The sequence below is a fragment of the Achroia grisella genome, unplaced genomic scaffold (genome assembly GCF_030625045.1).
Source record: "Achroia grisella isolate CSIRO2021 unplaced genomic scaffold, CSIRO_AGI_Agris_v1 utg874, whole genome shotgun sequence".
In the NCBI taxonomy this organism is placed as follows: domain Eukaryota; kingdom Metazoa; phylum Arthropoda; class Insecta; order Lepidoptera; family Pyralidae; genus Achroia; species Achroia grisella.
Genome location: NW_026713051.1, coordinates 3,274,994 through 3,294,157, shown reverse-complemented (window position 1 = coordinate 3,294,157; position 19,164 = coordinate 3,274,994). Strand labels below are relative to the sequence as shown.

At 30.6% G+C, this 19,164-nt stretch overlaps 1 protein-coding gene across 1 annotated transcript in view; it reads right to left on the bottom strand.

Annotated features, from left to right (window-relative positions):
- The window catches only part of LOC131853012 (proton-coupled amino acid transporter-like protein pathetic), a 48,127-nt gene extending 31,787 nt beyond the window's left edge, over positions 1-16,340 (bottom strand). The window contains exon 1 of the mRNA XM_059203802.1: positions 15,881-16,340. Within this exon, the coding sequence (XP_059059785.1) occupies positions 15,881-15,940 (60 nt within the window). The 5' untranslated portion in view covers positions 15,941-16,340. The remainder of the gene's footprint in view (positions 1-15,880) is intronic.
- Positions 16,341-19,164: the final 2,824 nt, after the last annotated feature.

The window sequence follows — 19,164 nt, the reverse complement described above, 5'->3', positions numbered from 1 at the left end:
AGCGTAAACATTTATAACCAATATTTGCGTAAACAAGATCTATATTGTGTTGTTGCAGAAAAGCAACAACTACGAAGCCAAATGTACGTAAACAGGCTAATAATAGTGAGTTCATAATATCAATGATTAATTAATGTCAGTGCAGTATCCGTAGCATATGGCATACACAACTCGTGTGGTGTATTATACTGTCATACTACATCTCTTCTCTTATACTATAATATATTTCATATATAAAGAGAAGGAGGGGATTTTATTAGGAATATAAATTCTCGGACGAATTTGAAAAATCCTTTTAATACTACTAGGCTCCTAAATGATATTAAATATATACTGTATTAGTAGGAATATATAAAACCTACAAATTTATAAACAGATGGTTGAAGTTGAAGCAGAATACGATTTTGTAATAATAGAGAAACGCAGAGTGAATACACGCACTATATACTTTGCAACTTTCATGGTATTGTTTATCTGATCCGAACAAAATCAGTAAAATCAAGGCCCCAGTTCTTGTACTATTCGCACTATATAAACAATATCATATATTTTCAATAATATTAAATTGAAATGATTGTCATTAGTAAGATGCTGCATCATAATCGGTATGAATGGATTTTTATAATATTTACCTATAAAATCATCATAACACTGATATCTCATTATTTTTATTTAAAACGTTATTATTCTTATATTATGTATTATGGTAATTAAATATCTCGTGTTGAATAAAAGAACCAACATTTTTATCGAGTTATCCGGTGTTGTCTTGATTCTCTTTGAAAATAACAGTACAAATATGGATTGTATTGATTGACAAAATAGGACTAACTGTAACATAAACTTGAAACTTTAGTTATCGGACTACTCTAATGCTCTTAGCCAGAGCTGCCCTTTACAGTTTCACCGGACAATAGGGGTGAGTGCAGATTGCACTCCAAACCCCCGGAAGGACTTATACTCCAGACTGAAAGCCAACTCCCACCTGACAGATACGAATTTAGTCGGAGGGCACCGCTAGGGGTTCGAACTTCGTCTCAGACCGCCGTAATTTCGATTCCCGTGTATTGAACGGGAGATAGATCGGACGGGCGTGAAAGTTTGATGAGATGGACAGAAGTTTGTTACTCATTCACGCAAAAATTACTACTTGAATTCGAAGTTAAGTTACGCTCATTTTCTAGATATCACGTAAGATAGTTTCATCCGAAATCACGCTGGCAACGTCACGTGATACAACCAGTAAAACATCATTTGTAGTTGACTTTCATGAGAGAATGTTTTGTTTATTATTAGTACAACTGGATGTCCAAGAGTCCAACTTCATGCCAAGTTTTGTGTGCCAATAATATGACGAATTTAAATTTATGTGCGTTGTACAGTAGGTTTACATGAATCCCTTCCATTAGTTGTTTTTCTAAATATTGTACTGACCAATCACGTGACTTAAAACATAAGTCTATTGTTTTAAGTCACATGATTGGTCAGTTTGTGTTCTAGGTACTATCAGTCTACAAGTCAGAATGAATTCTGAAGACAACTATATTAGAACTATTAGCAACTCATTGTTAGACAGACTCATTTCCGTTAGACTGAAATATTACTACATTACAGTAACAGACCATCCACTTTACAAGTCCAGTTATATGTAGATTAAAAACATCAAACAAATACCTTAAATTTTTGCTTTACAAAACACAGTCTGAAAGTACGTAAAATTTCTATAGATAAGTTACTGAGCTTAAGATATAGAAAAGATCATTTCATCGCTAATTACTCAAAACATATAAATTAATACTAGTAATAAACATCGTATATTACAAAAATACATCTAGTATTCGCCAGTTAAACCTAAATAAAAAAATAGTGAACGAACATACCGCGCCATCGCTTAAATTAATTTTGTTTATTAACGGTGTTTTCATTACCAGAGTGTAAGTCGAAATTTTTATATAAATAAATCAACACATATTTTATCTTGGTGCCGGTCAGGTCCAAACTCATGACCGGTGTGGGCCAGAAGTATCAGAAACACTCTTTTTTGAAAAAAAAAATATTTTATGGAACTGACTTACATGACTTAGGTAGTACAAAAACAAGGAGTGGTCAATTCTGCAATTCCATTAATGGTTACTTTAAACGAAGGCTAGTATTTTATTTGAAACTAAATTACAACGATGTGACATCATTGTTTGCGGAAAATCTGCCAGAATTAACGGCGTTTTCCATTGTTCCAATATTTTCATAACTCTTCATAGGCAATCGCTTATAGTACATATTAGTACTTTGGTTAATTATGGTACATAAACAAAGTATGCGAGTAATTTAACCATTCTACAAATATAGATGTCCATGTGAATAACCTTTCTTATGTAAATATTATGTCGATAACGTATATATATATATAGTAACGATGTCCAAAATTTATTATAAGATGTAGTATGTACCTTTACTTTTTTATGGTTGTACCTCTTAGACACATCTAACTAATTACTAAAATTTTAGTTTATTATCTTTTATCTACGTATTACTTAAGTAATACATTGCCATTGTGCTAAAATTCAACAAGTTTCATATAAATATATACCTGCATATTCAGTTCAGGATATGAATTATGGACATAATACACCGATTTGCAAATAAAGGTTGTGAATTCAAAGGTAGTTACCAAGAAAACTTTCATTTTATATCTTACTGGCTCCCCTATGATGGACTGACGGATGAATAGCAAAAATATATCAGAAAAATCCAGAGAGACAGCGGTAGGCTGGTTCTCATTTACTTCTGATTTAAATAAGAATAGAATAGAATAGAATAGAAAATCATTAATTCAAATAAACTTACATTGAAGCACTTTTGAATAGTCATCACATTTTTTTAATCTACCGCTCATTCGGCAAGCTGTCTCATCACAAGAAGAACGAGCAAGAACATAAAGTAAATATAATATAAAACATGATAAATGGTGAACATGTCAACTATTGTGGTCAATATGACGGCGATGTCATTTGAGATTGTCTCTTTGAGGGATATCTGTAATGATGGTATTATTATGTTATAGCTATAAATATGAGCTAGCTGTGCCCACGACTTAGTCCGCGTATAACAGTGACCTTGATGAGATAGAGAAAAAATATTCAATAATCTAGCCAAAAAATGCAAACTAAACAGTTTTATATTTAATCGTTCAAAATAACGATACCTACGTACTACCTTTCATCTCTACTTTCATCCGCTTACAACCCTTTTTTAGCATTAAAAAATAGTCTATGATGTCCTTTCTCTTTCTAGATTATCTGTGTACTAAATTTAATTTAAATCAGTCATTTTAACGTAAAAATGAAACAGACAGATAGAGTTACTTCTGCATTTATAATATTAGTAGAGATTATGTAAATATACGTATGTAAAATCGGATATTGAAATTTCATTTATCCAAATATAAACAGGCACTCTGCAAATAATAACGGTCGTGCTCAACAACTGCTGCAGGGAATTATTTATTTAATACAGTCTGATCTGCGGTTGGATTATGAATTGTTAGTAATAATTCCAGTTCGAAATATGTTTCAATAGACTGTTTAATGATTACGTGTATTATATGACCACAAATGAATCAATTGTTACAAATTGCACACATTATTGTATGAATAAATATCAGATTCCGTTGTACGAATCTATTTAATTTAGCAATCAGGTTTACAATTAAAAAAAATAAAATTACTTACTACTTTAATTTTTGTACATACTTTGCAGGTTACTTTTAATCCTAATACTCTAGCTACTCGCCCCGGCTTCGCACGGGTGCACATGTATTATATATATAAACCTTCCTCTTGAATAACTCTATCTATTAAAATAAACAGCTTCAAATGCGAATTAGTTCTTCTCGTATATCTCGTGACGTCACAAATAAAACCCAGAATGAACAAAATTTATCACATTTTTTTTAATTATTACCATGCAATATTTCTCCACTAAATGCTAAGATACTTTTTTGGAGCCCGATATTAGGGGCAATGCTAACCGCCAGTAAAGTAGCAAAATCAAGGACATTCTCTTATCTTATCAGAGAATATGCGAGCTCACGGTAATCGATGGAGTTATAACTGATGAAAATCGATGATACAATTAATTCTGATTTTTATTGCATTAACTTAGAACTTTAAATAGAATGTCCTTAACCCGTTAATTCTTTTGCTGATTTCAGTTTAAATAATAACATTTCTATATAGCTGTAATATAATATTAAAAATACGGATTATCTAGGATTAAACACTTTGTTTCTAAAATACCCACATTGTAAAAATAATAGTTAATTCATATTATTGTGTAATAAACCCTTGTAATATATTATACGCGAAATATTTTTTTAAGGAAATGGTGAGTTAATAAAATAAAAGTAATAAGATTTTGAATTTGTGAACAATATAAAAAAATAATAAAAAAAAAGCGTATTCGAACACTAAAATATCTATAATTCACTATAATATCTACAAAATTAAATTGGTGATTTTAATTGTAGAAATATAAAATAAACAAAATTGTTACAGTATCGTTGTACCTTTTTAAGCAATTTATTCTGCATTAATTATTAATAGTTATAATAATATTTCCGGACAATTCACACAGTGTAATATAGTCCTAAGCTAAGTAGAGTTTGTATTATGGATACTAGACAACAAATATACATTTTTTTTGTAAATACATAAGAATACGAAATATATATAGAAAACACTCAGACCGTCACAAACAACCATACTCATGAATACAAATTGTTTGCACCGGACGAGGAATCGAACCCGAAACCATCGGAAGTAAAGCGGTGTGCTAAACCACTAGACCACAGAAGGCGTCAGAATAATGAAGTGAAACACGCAGTTGGTAGTTACTGCTTGGTACCTACACCCACGTTAGCTAAATCAGTATCAATGTATTTATATACAAGAGATGTAATCGGTGTAGTATTTTTAAATTTAAGGACAGTCATTGTTTTATAATTAGGATGGATGATCAATCTAATTTTATCTACATAATTACGAGTTTAAACGACATTCCGTAGTGAACAGACATTGTTTTATGTTATATTTTATCATATTACTCAAATATAGTTGGCGTATACGAAGTCTATCATAATGGGATGAGTATAGGTATGTTCTCGATTTATCGATATATCGATATTTCCAACAACTTATTAATTTTGAAACATAAATATTGGCGAACCTGTATCGCAGAAATCCACAGAAGAATTGCCAAACTATTAGAGTAGAGTAGATTTAATATATCATAAGAGCCAGCAATAGATTCAGATAAATGAAGATATTTTAATTTGATTTGATAAAATAATTTCTGATCAATTTCATACCAGTAAAATGAATTTCAACTTATAACTTATTTACAGTACGCATATTTCTATTCGATTATATTCTATGTGCCAACTGATATCCATAATTTATTACAATTGATTTATGAATTTGCACGAGAATTTAATAAATAAAAACAAATAATGTCCTATTTAATAAAAACTAAACTTATCCTGCCAATATATTAATATTGTTTATAATTTATTATATATTCTTTATTGCACTTATAAACAGAGTAGAAAACTTAATTATACACAAACTGGGCAAAGGTAGACTTATCTCTAAAAGATATCTCTACCAGTCAACCTAACAGTGTGGCATAGCTATTGGTGAGTGGGTAACACTAGTGGAACTAACAATATAATGTTGAAATGTCTAAAATAAAAAAAAAATCTATAAATTAAATAATATTCTAATATATCATTATAATAAATACAGAATAATACATACATATATACATTTACATAAATATTACATAAACACATACACAATTTAATATCTACACATATTACACAAAATACAAATAATGAAATACACGATGAAACTAATCATCCTAAGATTGATAAATAGTGCGACTTTAACCTTTTCTTAAAGCAACCAATTGATAGACTTTCGTATATCTGTAAAGGAAGTTTGTTTCATAACTGAGCAGCGCGAAATGAAAAGGAATTTCCCAAGAATTGAGACTTTCCATGTTGAAGTTTTAACATTTTGGAGTGGTTTTGACAAAGACGTCTCAGTCTAGCAGGAGGAGGTAAGAATTTAAAGCGGGATTTAAGGTAATTTAGAACAGTTTTAATTCCGTAACAGTTTTATAATTTTGTATCACAACTAGTTTATACATTTAGTTCAACCTTTATGACTTAATATAACAAAGAACTCATAAAAATACTTATTATTGTCAAATGCCATTGTCATATCAACATATAAATATCGATATAAGTATTTTTAAAACATCGATATCGGTATTAATGTCGATTTTCCTACGCTATCGAAACCCCTAATTGCCGACTCCGGCTGTGTAAGCGCATCATGTACAAATTACACTTAATACGGTAACGTGAGATGCACTTACAGAGTATTGTTGAACATCGTAATACGAAGTGTTCGCCGAAGTTTATACAAGATACCACCCATAAAGTTACTAATTGTAGAGCGTCTAATGAGAGTATCAGCAATTAAAACAATTTATGTACAAACGGAGTATAGGGAAACTAAAAATTGTTGAGATTATTATCAGCAACTAAATGAATTTATATCCAAACAGAGTAGGGAAACTATACAAAAAATGTTATTATCAGACTTGCATAGAGGCTATAAACTGCATGCGGGTGAAACCGCGGGCACAGCTAGTACATTAATAATATATTATTTATAGAAATCATGCTCATATAACATCTGGAAAAGTACATTTTTTCAAAATTAGAAGTTATAATTGCCTCCTTTTGTATGAGTCAGTTAAATTAACCACCCCGTCTTAATCATTATATAAATACTTTTAGAATTATATATAATACTTCTGTGTCAATACTTGATGAAAGTTTAAAGGAAAAAATAATAATTTAAATAAATTTTAAGTGCTTGTGTTATAAAAAATGTACATTTTGAATAGTGCCATTTTTCTATTTAACCGACGAAATGTTTGCATACAACTATACGCAATTCTACATAGTCGTTATGAAATAAAGAGGATGTTAGTTCGATTATTTCAATATTAGTGGATTTTTCCATTTGTTAGTACAGTTGCGGTTGAAAAACAGGTAAATTATTATGTATAATTAATAACTATATATATACCTAATACTATTTTAGTTTACGAGTTTAAATATTCATAATTTTTATAATTAGAATACTTTCTCTATTAATGTGCATATCAAAATTTCATTCCAGTCTTTTTTATTTTTCCTTTTTGTTTTCAATGCCAAAACCTTTTAATATGTCTATTATGCTTTACTTGTGCCATGTTAGGAATCGAACCCGCGACCATTAGAAGTAAGGCGGTGTGCTAAACCGCTAGGCCACCGAGGCCGTCATCTCTTATTAATTGATAAACGCGAAAGTTTGTAAGTATGGACGTTTGTTACTCTTTCACCCAAAAACTACTGTACGAATTTTAATAAAACTTCACAATATCTAATATAGCTCATACATCAGAATAACACATAAGCTATAATTTAAAAAGTTATTACGTAATTTGTTCGAAATATAAATATCAAGTAAGTGTAAGTGCAGACGAAGGTGCGCGGGCTAGCTAGTGTATTACTAGCTGTACTGTATAAGTAAGTAAAATAAGGAAAATAAGTACTATTAAGTACATAGACTTTGTTGGCAACGGTGCGTTTGTTTGGTCGTACCCACGACCTCATTAGTAATTCAAGTGCATTGCAGTCAAACAATGATTGTGTGAAAGTCGCATTATAATCTGATCACCACCCACATAGATAGACGCACACTGTAGCTATTTGTGTCGCAAATTTTATAAATAAACTATTTCCCTTTCGACCACCTTCTCTTTCCGTTATTATTAGACAAAGTGACAACAAATACATAAAAGATTTTAATTAAGAATATTTTTTGCTACCATTACTCATGAGGTTGAAAAAAGTATTTCGAATTTAAAAAATCCATACACAATAAACTATTTCTCTTTCGATCGCCCTGCTCATTCCGTGATTATGAAAGATACATACATACAAGGTAATTAGACAAAGTGATAAAAAATGTATAGAAGATTTTAATTTAGAATATATTTTGTTACCAGTACTCAAGAGATTGAAAAAGTATATTTCTAATTTTAAAAAATCCATACACATTTTTTTTCTCCGGTAAACGTATCTTTAATCAGTCGGCCGGTTTTACTCTTTATTGTACTATGATTGAACAATTTAAATGGACTTTGTCCTCTTATCAATGGATATTTTTTATGTTACATATCTGTATGTATATTAAATTTCGACTGTCAATAGTTATAAGTAAAATTTTGTTCTACGTCATATTATGTAGACATAAAAGGTAGTTAAAGTAGGCAAAACAAAAGACACACACACACAAATTATTCCATTATTACAACTAATTTTATTATGATTTCAATAAAAACCGATTATATTTGTTTATACATAAATACATAATAAATTATAAGTTATATAGGTGTATGATTTATAACTTATAAGAATACTAATAAGAATAGTCTTATTGGAAAGTACTAAAAAATGTATAAATAAAATATAATTTCTTAATAATATTTTGTTAACAAAAACCACATTAACTCTAAATCGATATATATGTGTCAGTCTCTGTAATGAATCTACTGTAATAATAACATATTTTATTTATACTTTATTGTGCTGTTTTTTTATTATAGATGTAGGTATGTCTACAAAATAAATTTAGTAATCCTTTAAAAATTTTAGAAGCAATCGGCTTTATGTGACAATCTTAGTGTTATTTTTACCTGATTAAAAAATATAGTAACACTAGCTGTACCCGCGATTTCGTCCGATCAAATACTAAAATATTTTTTTAGCAATAAAAGCCAAATAAAGTAGTTACATCGTTCTAGCTTCAAAATGACGAATTTCCTTCTTTATTTGGGCGTAAAAGCGAGACAAACAGACAGAGTAACTTTCGCATAAGGATTTCTGACAACTGAATATATTACAATTTTTTTTTCCTTAAATGTACGAAAACGTATATAAGTACGTTTTTACGATATACCGATAATCTAAAGATACTGCCATACCGTACATTACTATCTATAAAGAGTTATAAAGTTGACATCACGCATATATATGTGCTATTTTTATATCCGAGTATATATCTTAATAATATTATGAACGCAAAAATTTATAGGAATGTACGTTTGTTTCTCTTTCACGCAAAAACTACTGAAGGAATTGTGGTGTAATTTTACTGTAATATAGGTTACACATCAGAATAGGATATAGGCTACATTTTTATTGAAATATATATGTAGATTGAAATTTAACGCGGGTGAAACCGCGGGCCCAGGTAGTATACATATATTTCGCAAACGTAGACTGCGAAAATTGAAACTTGCTATTTATGAATCATGCTATTCAACTGGTATACGTACCAACCATATGTACTTGTGTCTAACAAACAATACGTTACGAAATCCACGCGCTGACTATTCATTAAAATCTCATCTAAACATTTTGAGAGCCGTGTTGTTAACAATATTTCTATAAAGATGGCTACTTCATTGATATAATTGATATATAGTTTTGTATACTATCATAGTTCTTCAGTATCTGTTCTGTATTTATTCAATTCTTTAAATTTATTCTTGAATTCAATGATGCACTTTAAATTCGAATTTAAACATCTTGGTCCCGTTCTTGTAAGTGTACAATACTCTTGTAAGTGAACTCACATAATAGAATGTCAGCAAAATATATAGAATATAATAAAGATTGATTTGTGTTGTAGGAAATAATTAACAATATTTTATGATCATCCTATTATCAACATTTCATTCTACATTTTATTCTTTTTAAATAAACGTCAATGATTTTTACTGTCGTTAGGTTAAATGCAAGGGGCAGATCAAATCAACGGAAGGATATACAAAGCGGTTAAAAGCCATCCCCTACATGACGGATACTTGTTTGTTACAGTAAAAATAACACGACTACTAACAAGGTGCGTTGATGTCTCTATTATCTGTAATTCAAAGAGTCTGGCTGAATACAATAATAAAACGACAGTTGAACATAACACAATAAAAAAATCTCCAAATGTTCCTTCAGGAAAGTTCGAAAGTCCATTGTTCATGTCGAGGTCGTCAGGTATCGGATACAAAACGCAAAAGCTCGCCGTTATGTTATTCCTGTTTCAATTTATAAGCTTTTTTGTCAAAAGTGCGAGCGCTGGCGCCTTACGATTTATGCGAAGTAATTTATTATGTAAGTAAGTGGGGTTAACAGTCTGCTGGGTGTATTGGCGATTCCATGAATTTATTTAAATTATTACATATATATGTATATTACAGAGTAATTATAATATTAGATTCAAATACATATAAATAAATGTAGAGAAAGAAGTGGTATAACTGTACCTATCTTTATAATTAAGTGAACTCATTTAATTATACTATTTACGGAATTTAAATAGTCTTCCTTATTTTGTAAGCTTTAAAACTTCGTATTTTTTTTTTTAGTTATATATTAAAAGGTCCAGAAATGATAGGTATAGAGTTATAAAATCGCCAAAATGCCTATTTTTCCTAATATATAAAAACAAACTTAGGTAAACGTGAACTTTCCCTTGTAGGGAGAAAGTTAGTTCTTTAAAAATACTGTTTAAAACTTAAAGTTATATTTTAATGACAAATAAATATACTTTGTATTACCATAATACTATAAAGACAGTAATAATAGCCGTCGGTCGGCTGTGAAATACGTATTACTGCATTGTGATGTTTCTGAATAGGTGTACTGTGTAAATAACGGTGCGTACAACAGGCTGGAGCGGAGATCCTAACTCTTCACTGAATATACTTCAAGGAGCGAACGTCGGGGGACGGCAGCTCCGAGAATGGTATTCGGGTACGGGCGGGGGCAGGGGCGCGGGGAGGGTCAGACGGCCGTCGCGGCAAGCGAAGCGCGGCTGTGGAAATTTCCATTGCCCAAGCGCCGTATTCGTATAAGTTAGACCAAACACCATATGCGATACAAACAAGCGAATATAAGCTTTAACGTCGCAAGGTTAAGAGTGTTGACTGTTGCAAAAAAAGATTGGTTGTATTTATAAGTCGACGAGTGAGCAAAGCTGTCCGCGGTCGCAACCGCCTCCTCTACACTCTTCGCACCAATTTGGAGGCCGCGCATGCTTGTTGGCGGCGCGGCTCTAGCGCTGGTTTCGGTTACACGCTTCAGTAATACTAAGGCCATAGTGCTATCGCAGAGTTACTTATTCATATGGCGGTTTCAGCCGCAAGGCTCTTGAATACTAATACCTACAAACATGATGAGCAGAGAAATGATCGGTCAAACGATTAATTGAAATTTGAACTTATGACCACAAGTGAATGTCCCGAAATAGAACACGGAAAATTCTTTATTACACTTGATACAATGACACATTCGGACGACTTAACGATCTTGTCATCGTTCAATTGAACGTGTTCAAGATATTGGAATTTGAAGTAGATGTACAATCTTAGTTATCTGAACATACATTAGTATGTAGATAGATATAAATATATGTATATTGATGTATAGTAAATATATGCTCATATATAACAAATATGCTGTAATAATATTAGTAGGATTTTCTCAAAAACTATAGATACCTACTTAGTGCAGGTTGGTTTGATTTCATACCATTAGAAAATCAAGTTACAATTCTGAATTTATACATATTCCATACCTCTCAATAATAAGTATGACCCACCCTTAAATATTTTTATTTATATCTTTGCCAATTTTTTTATTTTTATTTTATTATGATTTGGCATCAAAAATACATACAACATCATCATATTGTCACTCTTAAATCATCAAATCCTATTATTTATTGTAACATTAATTTATGTTGCAAATCAACGATTCCCGGGACAGCCAGTGAATGATACAATTACAAAGCACGTTTCTTAAGAATCGGAACCTATATCACTGGAGAACAACAAAGTTCTCAACTTACGTGGTATCCAATGAACAATACCCACATAACCATTATCTGTTTTGAATTACAGCATGTTGATAATGCAATGATCATTGTTTCAATACGAATTACTGCATAATTTATAAAGGAGTAGTAAAGAGTAGATAATTTACAAAAGACTTATTTTAACGCCACAATTATACTATATTATATCACGCCTCAATCTGTCGATTACAGATATTTGGCATACATATATATTTTTTACTAGCTGACCCGTGCAACTTAGTCAGCATCACACTTACATGATATTGATCATTATATTCCACCCAATTTACATAATATCTTTTAAAACTATAGCCTATGTGTTATTCTGATGAATATGCTTTACAATCCGTTCAGTAGTTTTTTCGTGAAAGAGCAACATGCATGCTTTCATACACACAAACTTTCGCGTTCATAATATTATTAAGATGCTGGATAAACTCAAAATATATATTACTTTATTTCTAAATTCTTTTACCCATAGACAATTACATAATCAGTTTATGTATGTATATGTATATGTGTGTAATATTTTCAGAATAACTAATAATGACATCACTACCGAACCAGGGCTAGTTGTGAAACAAACTGACGAAGTATAGAAAGTATCGTAAGTACCATCCAGATTTATAAGTAAACATTAAAAGACTCTTCATAAACTGGGATGACGAAGGTATTTTGGCGTGTAAACATCTGTTTATTAATAATCTCATTATTGTAATCAATCATTTTCATAATGAAGTGAGGCGCAAATAGAGTTCCGCTTCGCCATATAAATATACGTATATCTTGAAAACGCTCGATGCGTGGGTAGTTCTTAAAATAAATATTCAAATATCAATAAATAATCAACACAGATACTAGCATCTGTTCGGGGATTCATCCGCGTGACCACAGTTGACCGGAATCTATCTCTATTACAAACGTATATGCCAAATTTCATGATGATCGACGAAATGTTTAGACGTGAAAGCGTAACAAATAAAATCAATTTCTGAACTGTTAATTCCTAAGGATATATAAACTATTTGAATGTATTGCTAAGCCAGTAACTTCTCTTATTATAACAATATATTACATTTAGGTATTCTCTAATTAAAAACATTGCCAAGTCTATAAGTTTTTCGTATGAACAAAGCTGTTTTGTAATAATAGATTCATAATATTTTAGTAATTAATAATGAAATTATTTTTGATAATAAAATTGTTAAATTAATGATTTTGTAATAATACTAATTACCTACACTTGACTCTAAATAGGGTGTAATAAGCGTTGTATGAAAAAGTAAAGAAGGAAAAGGAATAATGATATGCTAACAAGATATGGAGTTGCTCTTGTATGTTATAATTAAGTAATTTAAATGAAAACATACAACAGAGCACGAACGAAAATATATTTAAAATTTTAAAAGAAAAAAAATATTTGTACAATTGTACATATGGCTATTAGAGGTTTTTCATTATTAAATACAAATAGATTCTTTTTATAATTACGCCTTTAATAATAATTAACCTCAACTCCATTTACGTCCATACTATGTAATATTACATTACATATATATATTTTCCTTCTATTAGAATAGAAAATTATTTATTTTAATAAACTTATATTGAAGCACTTTTAAAGTCATAACTTATTTTTAATTTACACATTCGGATAGCTGTTAACAAGATGAACGAATAAGAAACTTGCTTGTTGGTCTTTTAAATAATTTAGTTGTTATTTTAAAATTTGATGTCTGAATATAAACTACCGACTAGCAACAATTCATATGAAGTTTGTATTTAATATAGATATACCTATATTCCTGTATTTTATTTCAAAACTTTACAAAAGAGAACTGTGCGTCATTCTACTCAGATGTTAACACTTTTTACTTCAAGAGAAGCTACAATTATTAATACTTAAATTGGAACATTAATGTCTAGTTAATGTTTTTTCTCATAATTTAAATAGTATTACGGATACATATATTACATAGTCATATGTTCGTAGGAAAGAAATAATAGACATTTTTATTAAAATTAAATTTAAAATTACACATGTGACGACATTATGACGTGGAATATAATCGTAAAATTGTGTTGCAAAATTAAAAGGAAAATTATTATTTATAGACATAAATAATGTAAATTATTTACAGAGGAATTACATACATATAGAATTTTGGTAGGTACATAATAGCAAAAATTTTGCAATGTTTCTCATGAAATCTTATGACTAATCGATATTGTTAGTTTCAGAACATTAATTATCTTGAAAGATCAAGATATATGGACGATTACTACATGATGGTAGCTAATTAATAAAATAAATATAACTACTTATTTACAAAAAATAGTCTACATGAAGCTAGAAGAACGATTTTACTACTAAACAACTCTCCTAGACTCACACGAGATTATTAACATTTTGATCACATAATACTACTTCGAATTAACAGAATAACTTTCACTATGCAGTGATCTAAAACTCAACGCGCTGGTTCAAAATATAAAAGAAATAGCTCTTTGTTTACGTTGTATTAAATTTAGTATATTTATTCTATTTTCTCTGTTTACTCTAGTGATCATAAATATATTTGTATTCATCATTTGCAGGTAATCTTTTTATTGGTTTATATAACAAGGATTTTTAAGCTAAAGAATAAATCTACAAAAACTTGAGAACGAAAGAAAATTTTTACGCCTATTTTTTTATTTCAATAGACTGAGTTTGTCCTGAACTTATTGAACTAGTTATATAAGTAACTCAGTCAGTTCTTCTCAAACTGTTTATATTTTCTTTTTGTGTTGCCGTCAGAATTTTATTGTACCCAATTTTGAATTCAATTTATATCATGCATAACTTGATGATGATAATCGATGGTCAAGTAATAAAATATATTATAAGTGTACGAAGTTCACCAAATCATATGCTAAGTTTCTAAATACTAATAATTGTGCGATCAGGTAGTAAGAGAACAATACAAACGCCCAGCTCTATTATCTCATTTTTATTCTACAATAACGTGCTAAAAAGGATCCAAAGTGGTGGAGAAGAATTTAAGAAGTGAAGTCATGCTAGTAATGTACCGTAACATGTCGACCTCCACGCGGCGCTCCCTGGAAATCCGTCGTGTTTAAATTCTTTTGAATTCACTATTACACGTTAACTGACCTGACTTCAAACTCATCTTATCATCTTCAATTACTGTTCTACCATCAGTTAGCATATAGCATATTAAAAAAACAAGGAATAACAAAATGCTACCTAAAATTTATAATGAAAATTCTTGAAGTACAGTTGATAGTAGATACCTAACTTACCTAAGTAATTTATTTAAATTGAATTTACACTTCCTGTCAATAGTACAAATATCTAATTTAAAATTATGCATGAAAAACAACGACGCGGTATATATTAAAACTGAAATGCTTATCCGATGTGTGACTCTACATTTTCATCAAAATAATAGGTAAATAGGCATAGGTACCTACTTACAGAGTACAGGTATTGTTATCTACTTACACAACATGGTGTAATTCGGTTTTAATAGCTTTCTGTAACTAGGTACCACATCCTTTAGAATATTTGTGGACGTCGCAATATTTTTAATGGATTTTGTAGCGAAACCTAAAAAAAATTAAAATTTGATAAAGTCAATTTAATAATATGTACCATAATTTATACTACACTAAACGAATCCATTAAATGTATAAAAAAATTATACAACATCAATAACCAATTTTCATTGAACTTGCCGCAAAGCGATTTATGAGGGTAGTTCCGTGAAACGAGTTATTACCCAAAATTTACTCACATGCCAAGATAAAAAAAAAACGCCAGCCATATTAAAAAAATGACTTACCTTAAACACCGCAGGAGCTAACGGTATAGCCGCCTGATTGTGAAGATGTTTTTTCGACATTTTCGCCTCCTTCCTGGTCCACGTCTAATGAAAATTAACAATAATTCTCACAGAATATAATTTTAACGAAGTTGGTGCAACAACTCCGAACAAACTTGTTACAGCTGAAAGCAAGTGGCGTTCTGCAAATCGTCGATGCTTGAAATTGCAGTTAACTTTTCGCAAAGCGAATCTTCGTTCTCTTTGTAAATACCGGTTCGACTGGCGTCTATTTTGAGATTCACTCAGAAGAGTTTTCTTTTTTTTATTTTTGAAAAATTTATTAAAAAAAATATTATTTGAATTAAGAAGTTCGAAGACGCGTCGCCCAGAGTACGTCGAGCCGCTGTTGCGGTTAAATCGGCAATGAAAAGAACTACGGGTGGGGCGCGTCCTATCGCGTAGAATGGTTACCGAGTTAAGTCGGTCGACTATCGCTCTACCCAAACGCTCTGCTGTACCCGAACCCGTCTAGCGGCGCCGTGTGACGCGATAACAATCTTTGAGCACGATAAAACTAGTAACATCCGTAATTCCAGTCCAAACAAAACTTATATTGAATATTGCAGCGAACTCTAGTTTAGACAGTAATTATTTATAGTACGGCATTACTAGTCATGTCCCAGACAATGAATCACTTGTAGGTTTTACATAGATAACCTAACCTAACCTAACATGTGGAATACGATATAGAACAGTCGTCCATTAATATAATTCTGAAATTTGTTCCATACTAGCCGTACACGCGACTTCGTCCGCGTGGAATTTAAATTTCTTTTCCTAAATAAAATACTCCTTATTACATCAGCTACCTGCCAAAAAAAGTTCTGTCAAAATCGGTCCAGCCATTGTAGAGATTAGCCGGAACAAACAGACAAAAATTGTAAAAAAAAATTTCTTGGTGTATGTCCTGTATTTATATTCATAAGCATGTAATAAAAAACGGTTATTTCAATATTACAAACAGACACTCTAATTTTATTTACATATATTGATATAGGACTGGATATTATTCAAGGCACATGATGGCCTCGGTGTGCGAGCGGTTTAGCACATCGCTTTACTTGCCATGGTCGCATGTTCGATTCCTCATACAATGGATATATTTGTAGTCTTATCCAAATTGTTGTTATTGTAAGTGTACTAAAAACCAAAATTATTATTAATATGGTGTTGTCACTTTTAGAGATTCGATTCACTTACGCAACTAATATTTATATTTTTTAATATATTTTATATTGTTTTGTCCATTTTTTTGTGTATATTACTATTGTACAAGAACAGTATTGTAGAAAAAATAAGTAAGTTTCAATTTTTAATTTAAGTCTAGTCGGTATTTGGAGTATAGAGTTATTCATAAGCCATATCCTCTTTAGTGTAACCACAGATCTCCTGACATTGACTCCTCTTCCTAACCAAAAATTAATTATAACGCATAATATTTTTTATTTACTGATGCAAAAAATAAAGATATCTAGATGGTTGATTTACTGTTTACTCGTATGCTGTTGGCATGGTAAGACGGAGGACGTCTCGCGGCGCCGCGTCGCTTCTACCCTATACGCCAAAATACTGTTCTGAGCTTATGACGGCCGCGATCATGCAACTACGTTAACACCTAATTGCTTGCACAAGACTGAGTATGCAACTTTACAACAAATTTGTACATATTAACACAGATAATATAAGTACTAAGCTTAAAAAAGTTTAATTATACGTCAGTTCAAAGTAATATCGCCCCTATAATATAACTACTAAGCTAAGAAGAAGTTTAATTGCACGTCAGTTCAAAGTTACACCGCTCATTCGATCCCGACTTATCTGAAACGCAAACTCTAAGCGGCCAGACTGTAAGTGTATAAATGACTAATATTACAAAAGAGTTTAAGATAGGCAGACATAGGACATGATATTTCCACTTTTACGTAAAATTACTGCATGGGTTCGCATAATTGGTGGTCGGATACATTCTGTTCAAAAATAACAAGAATACTTCTAGAATAATTTAACCAGAATTCAGAGCATCATAGCGGGATTTAACGATTAATAACAGGGTATTGACTATATTACATAAAAATCTAATTTATCACTTACAGTGCATATTACAAGAATGCACACTGACTGCCGCAATTTGACCGAAATAAAAGGTAAATAAATCTAATAATAATCTAATATCTTATAATAAGTTTCTTTAGTACTCTTATATTTTATTTTTCATAATTGGAATGACATACGATAACAATATATAATGTGATGCTCATACCTTTTGAACCGTATTAAAAAATATACTTAAAAATAGAAATACGTTATCAATATCGTTGTATTTATTTCATGTTCGATTACTTGTTAGATTTTATAGCTAATACAAGAATCGTTATTCAAATAAGCTAAATTATAAACAGTTGAACAGTCATTTTTTATCCCATCGTTAGAGCGACCATACGTACATATTATCCAAGTAGAACATACCTTTTGATCTTTTAAACGAATGTCGTACGAATTATTTACGAACTACCAAATATAGCATGTATTTATAACATTCAATATGTTACGTATTACGTAGGTACCGTAGTTAAAATTGAGTTGTGGTCTCACACAATGTTCTGACTATCTCGAATACGGAAGTACCACCGCTCTTATCACAATACATAAAATAATATGAATAATTAAACAGCAGTAGCACTATATGATTATAGCAGCAACTACTATCAAGATTTTCTAGAATAAAATAATTATTTACATATGTAGATATATTATGAAAAGCTAACTGATCAATGTCTGTATGTAAATGATAAATTAAAAAAGAGTTATCTTCAAACTTTATCACAAGAAGACAACCCAAAAGAATGACTTATATTATTTTGTCTATATTTCTTACTTTTTGTGGGGATTTAATCGCAATATTAGCTTAACCGATTTTGGTGCGGCATTAAATGACATGTGGTAAACTTCAATTAAAATTGTTTGATTTATAAATGTATGAAATTGCGTGCTCAGCGTGAATTAATTATGAATCAACCAAAATACTGACACCTAGCAACAAAAATTAAAGGTATAGGAGTTCTCTAAATAGTCCTTGCTCTATGTTCTAAATAGTCTGTGGGTAGAGCAATGGAAATATAATTAATCTACACGTTTCAACACGTTTCCGTAACACAATATAATTTCCACGAATCCTACTGTTTAATATTTCAATGTAATACATTGTAAACTTATAACCAAGTCAGCCCTATTTTGTAACAATA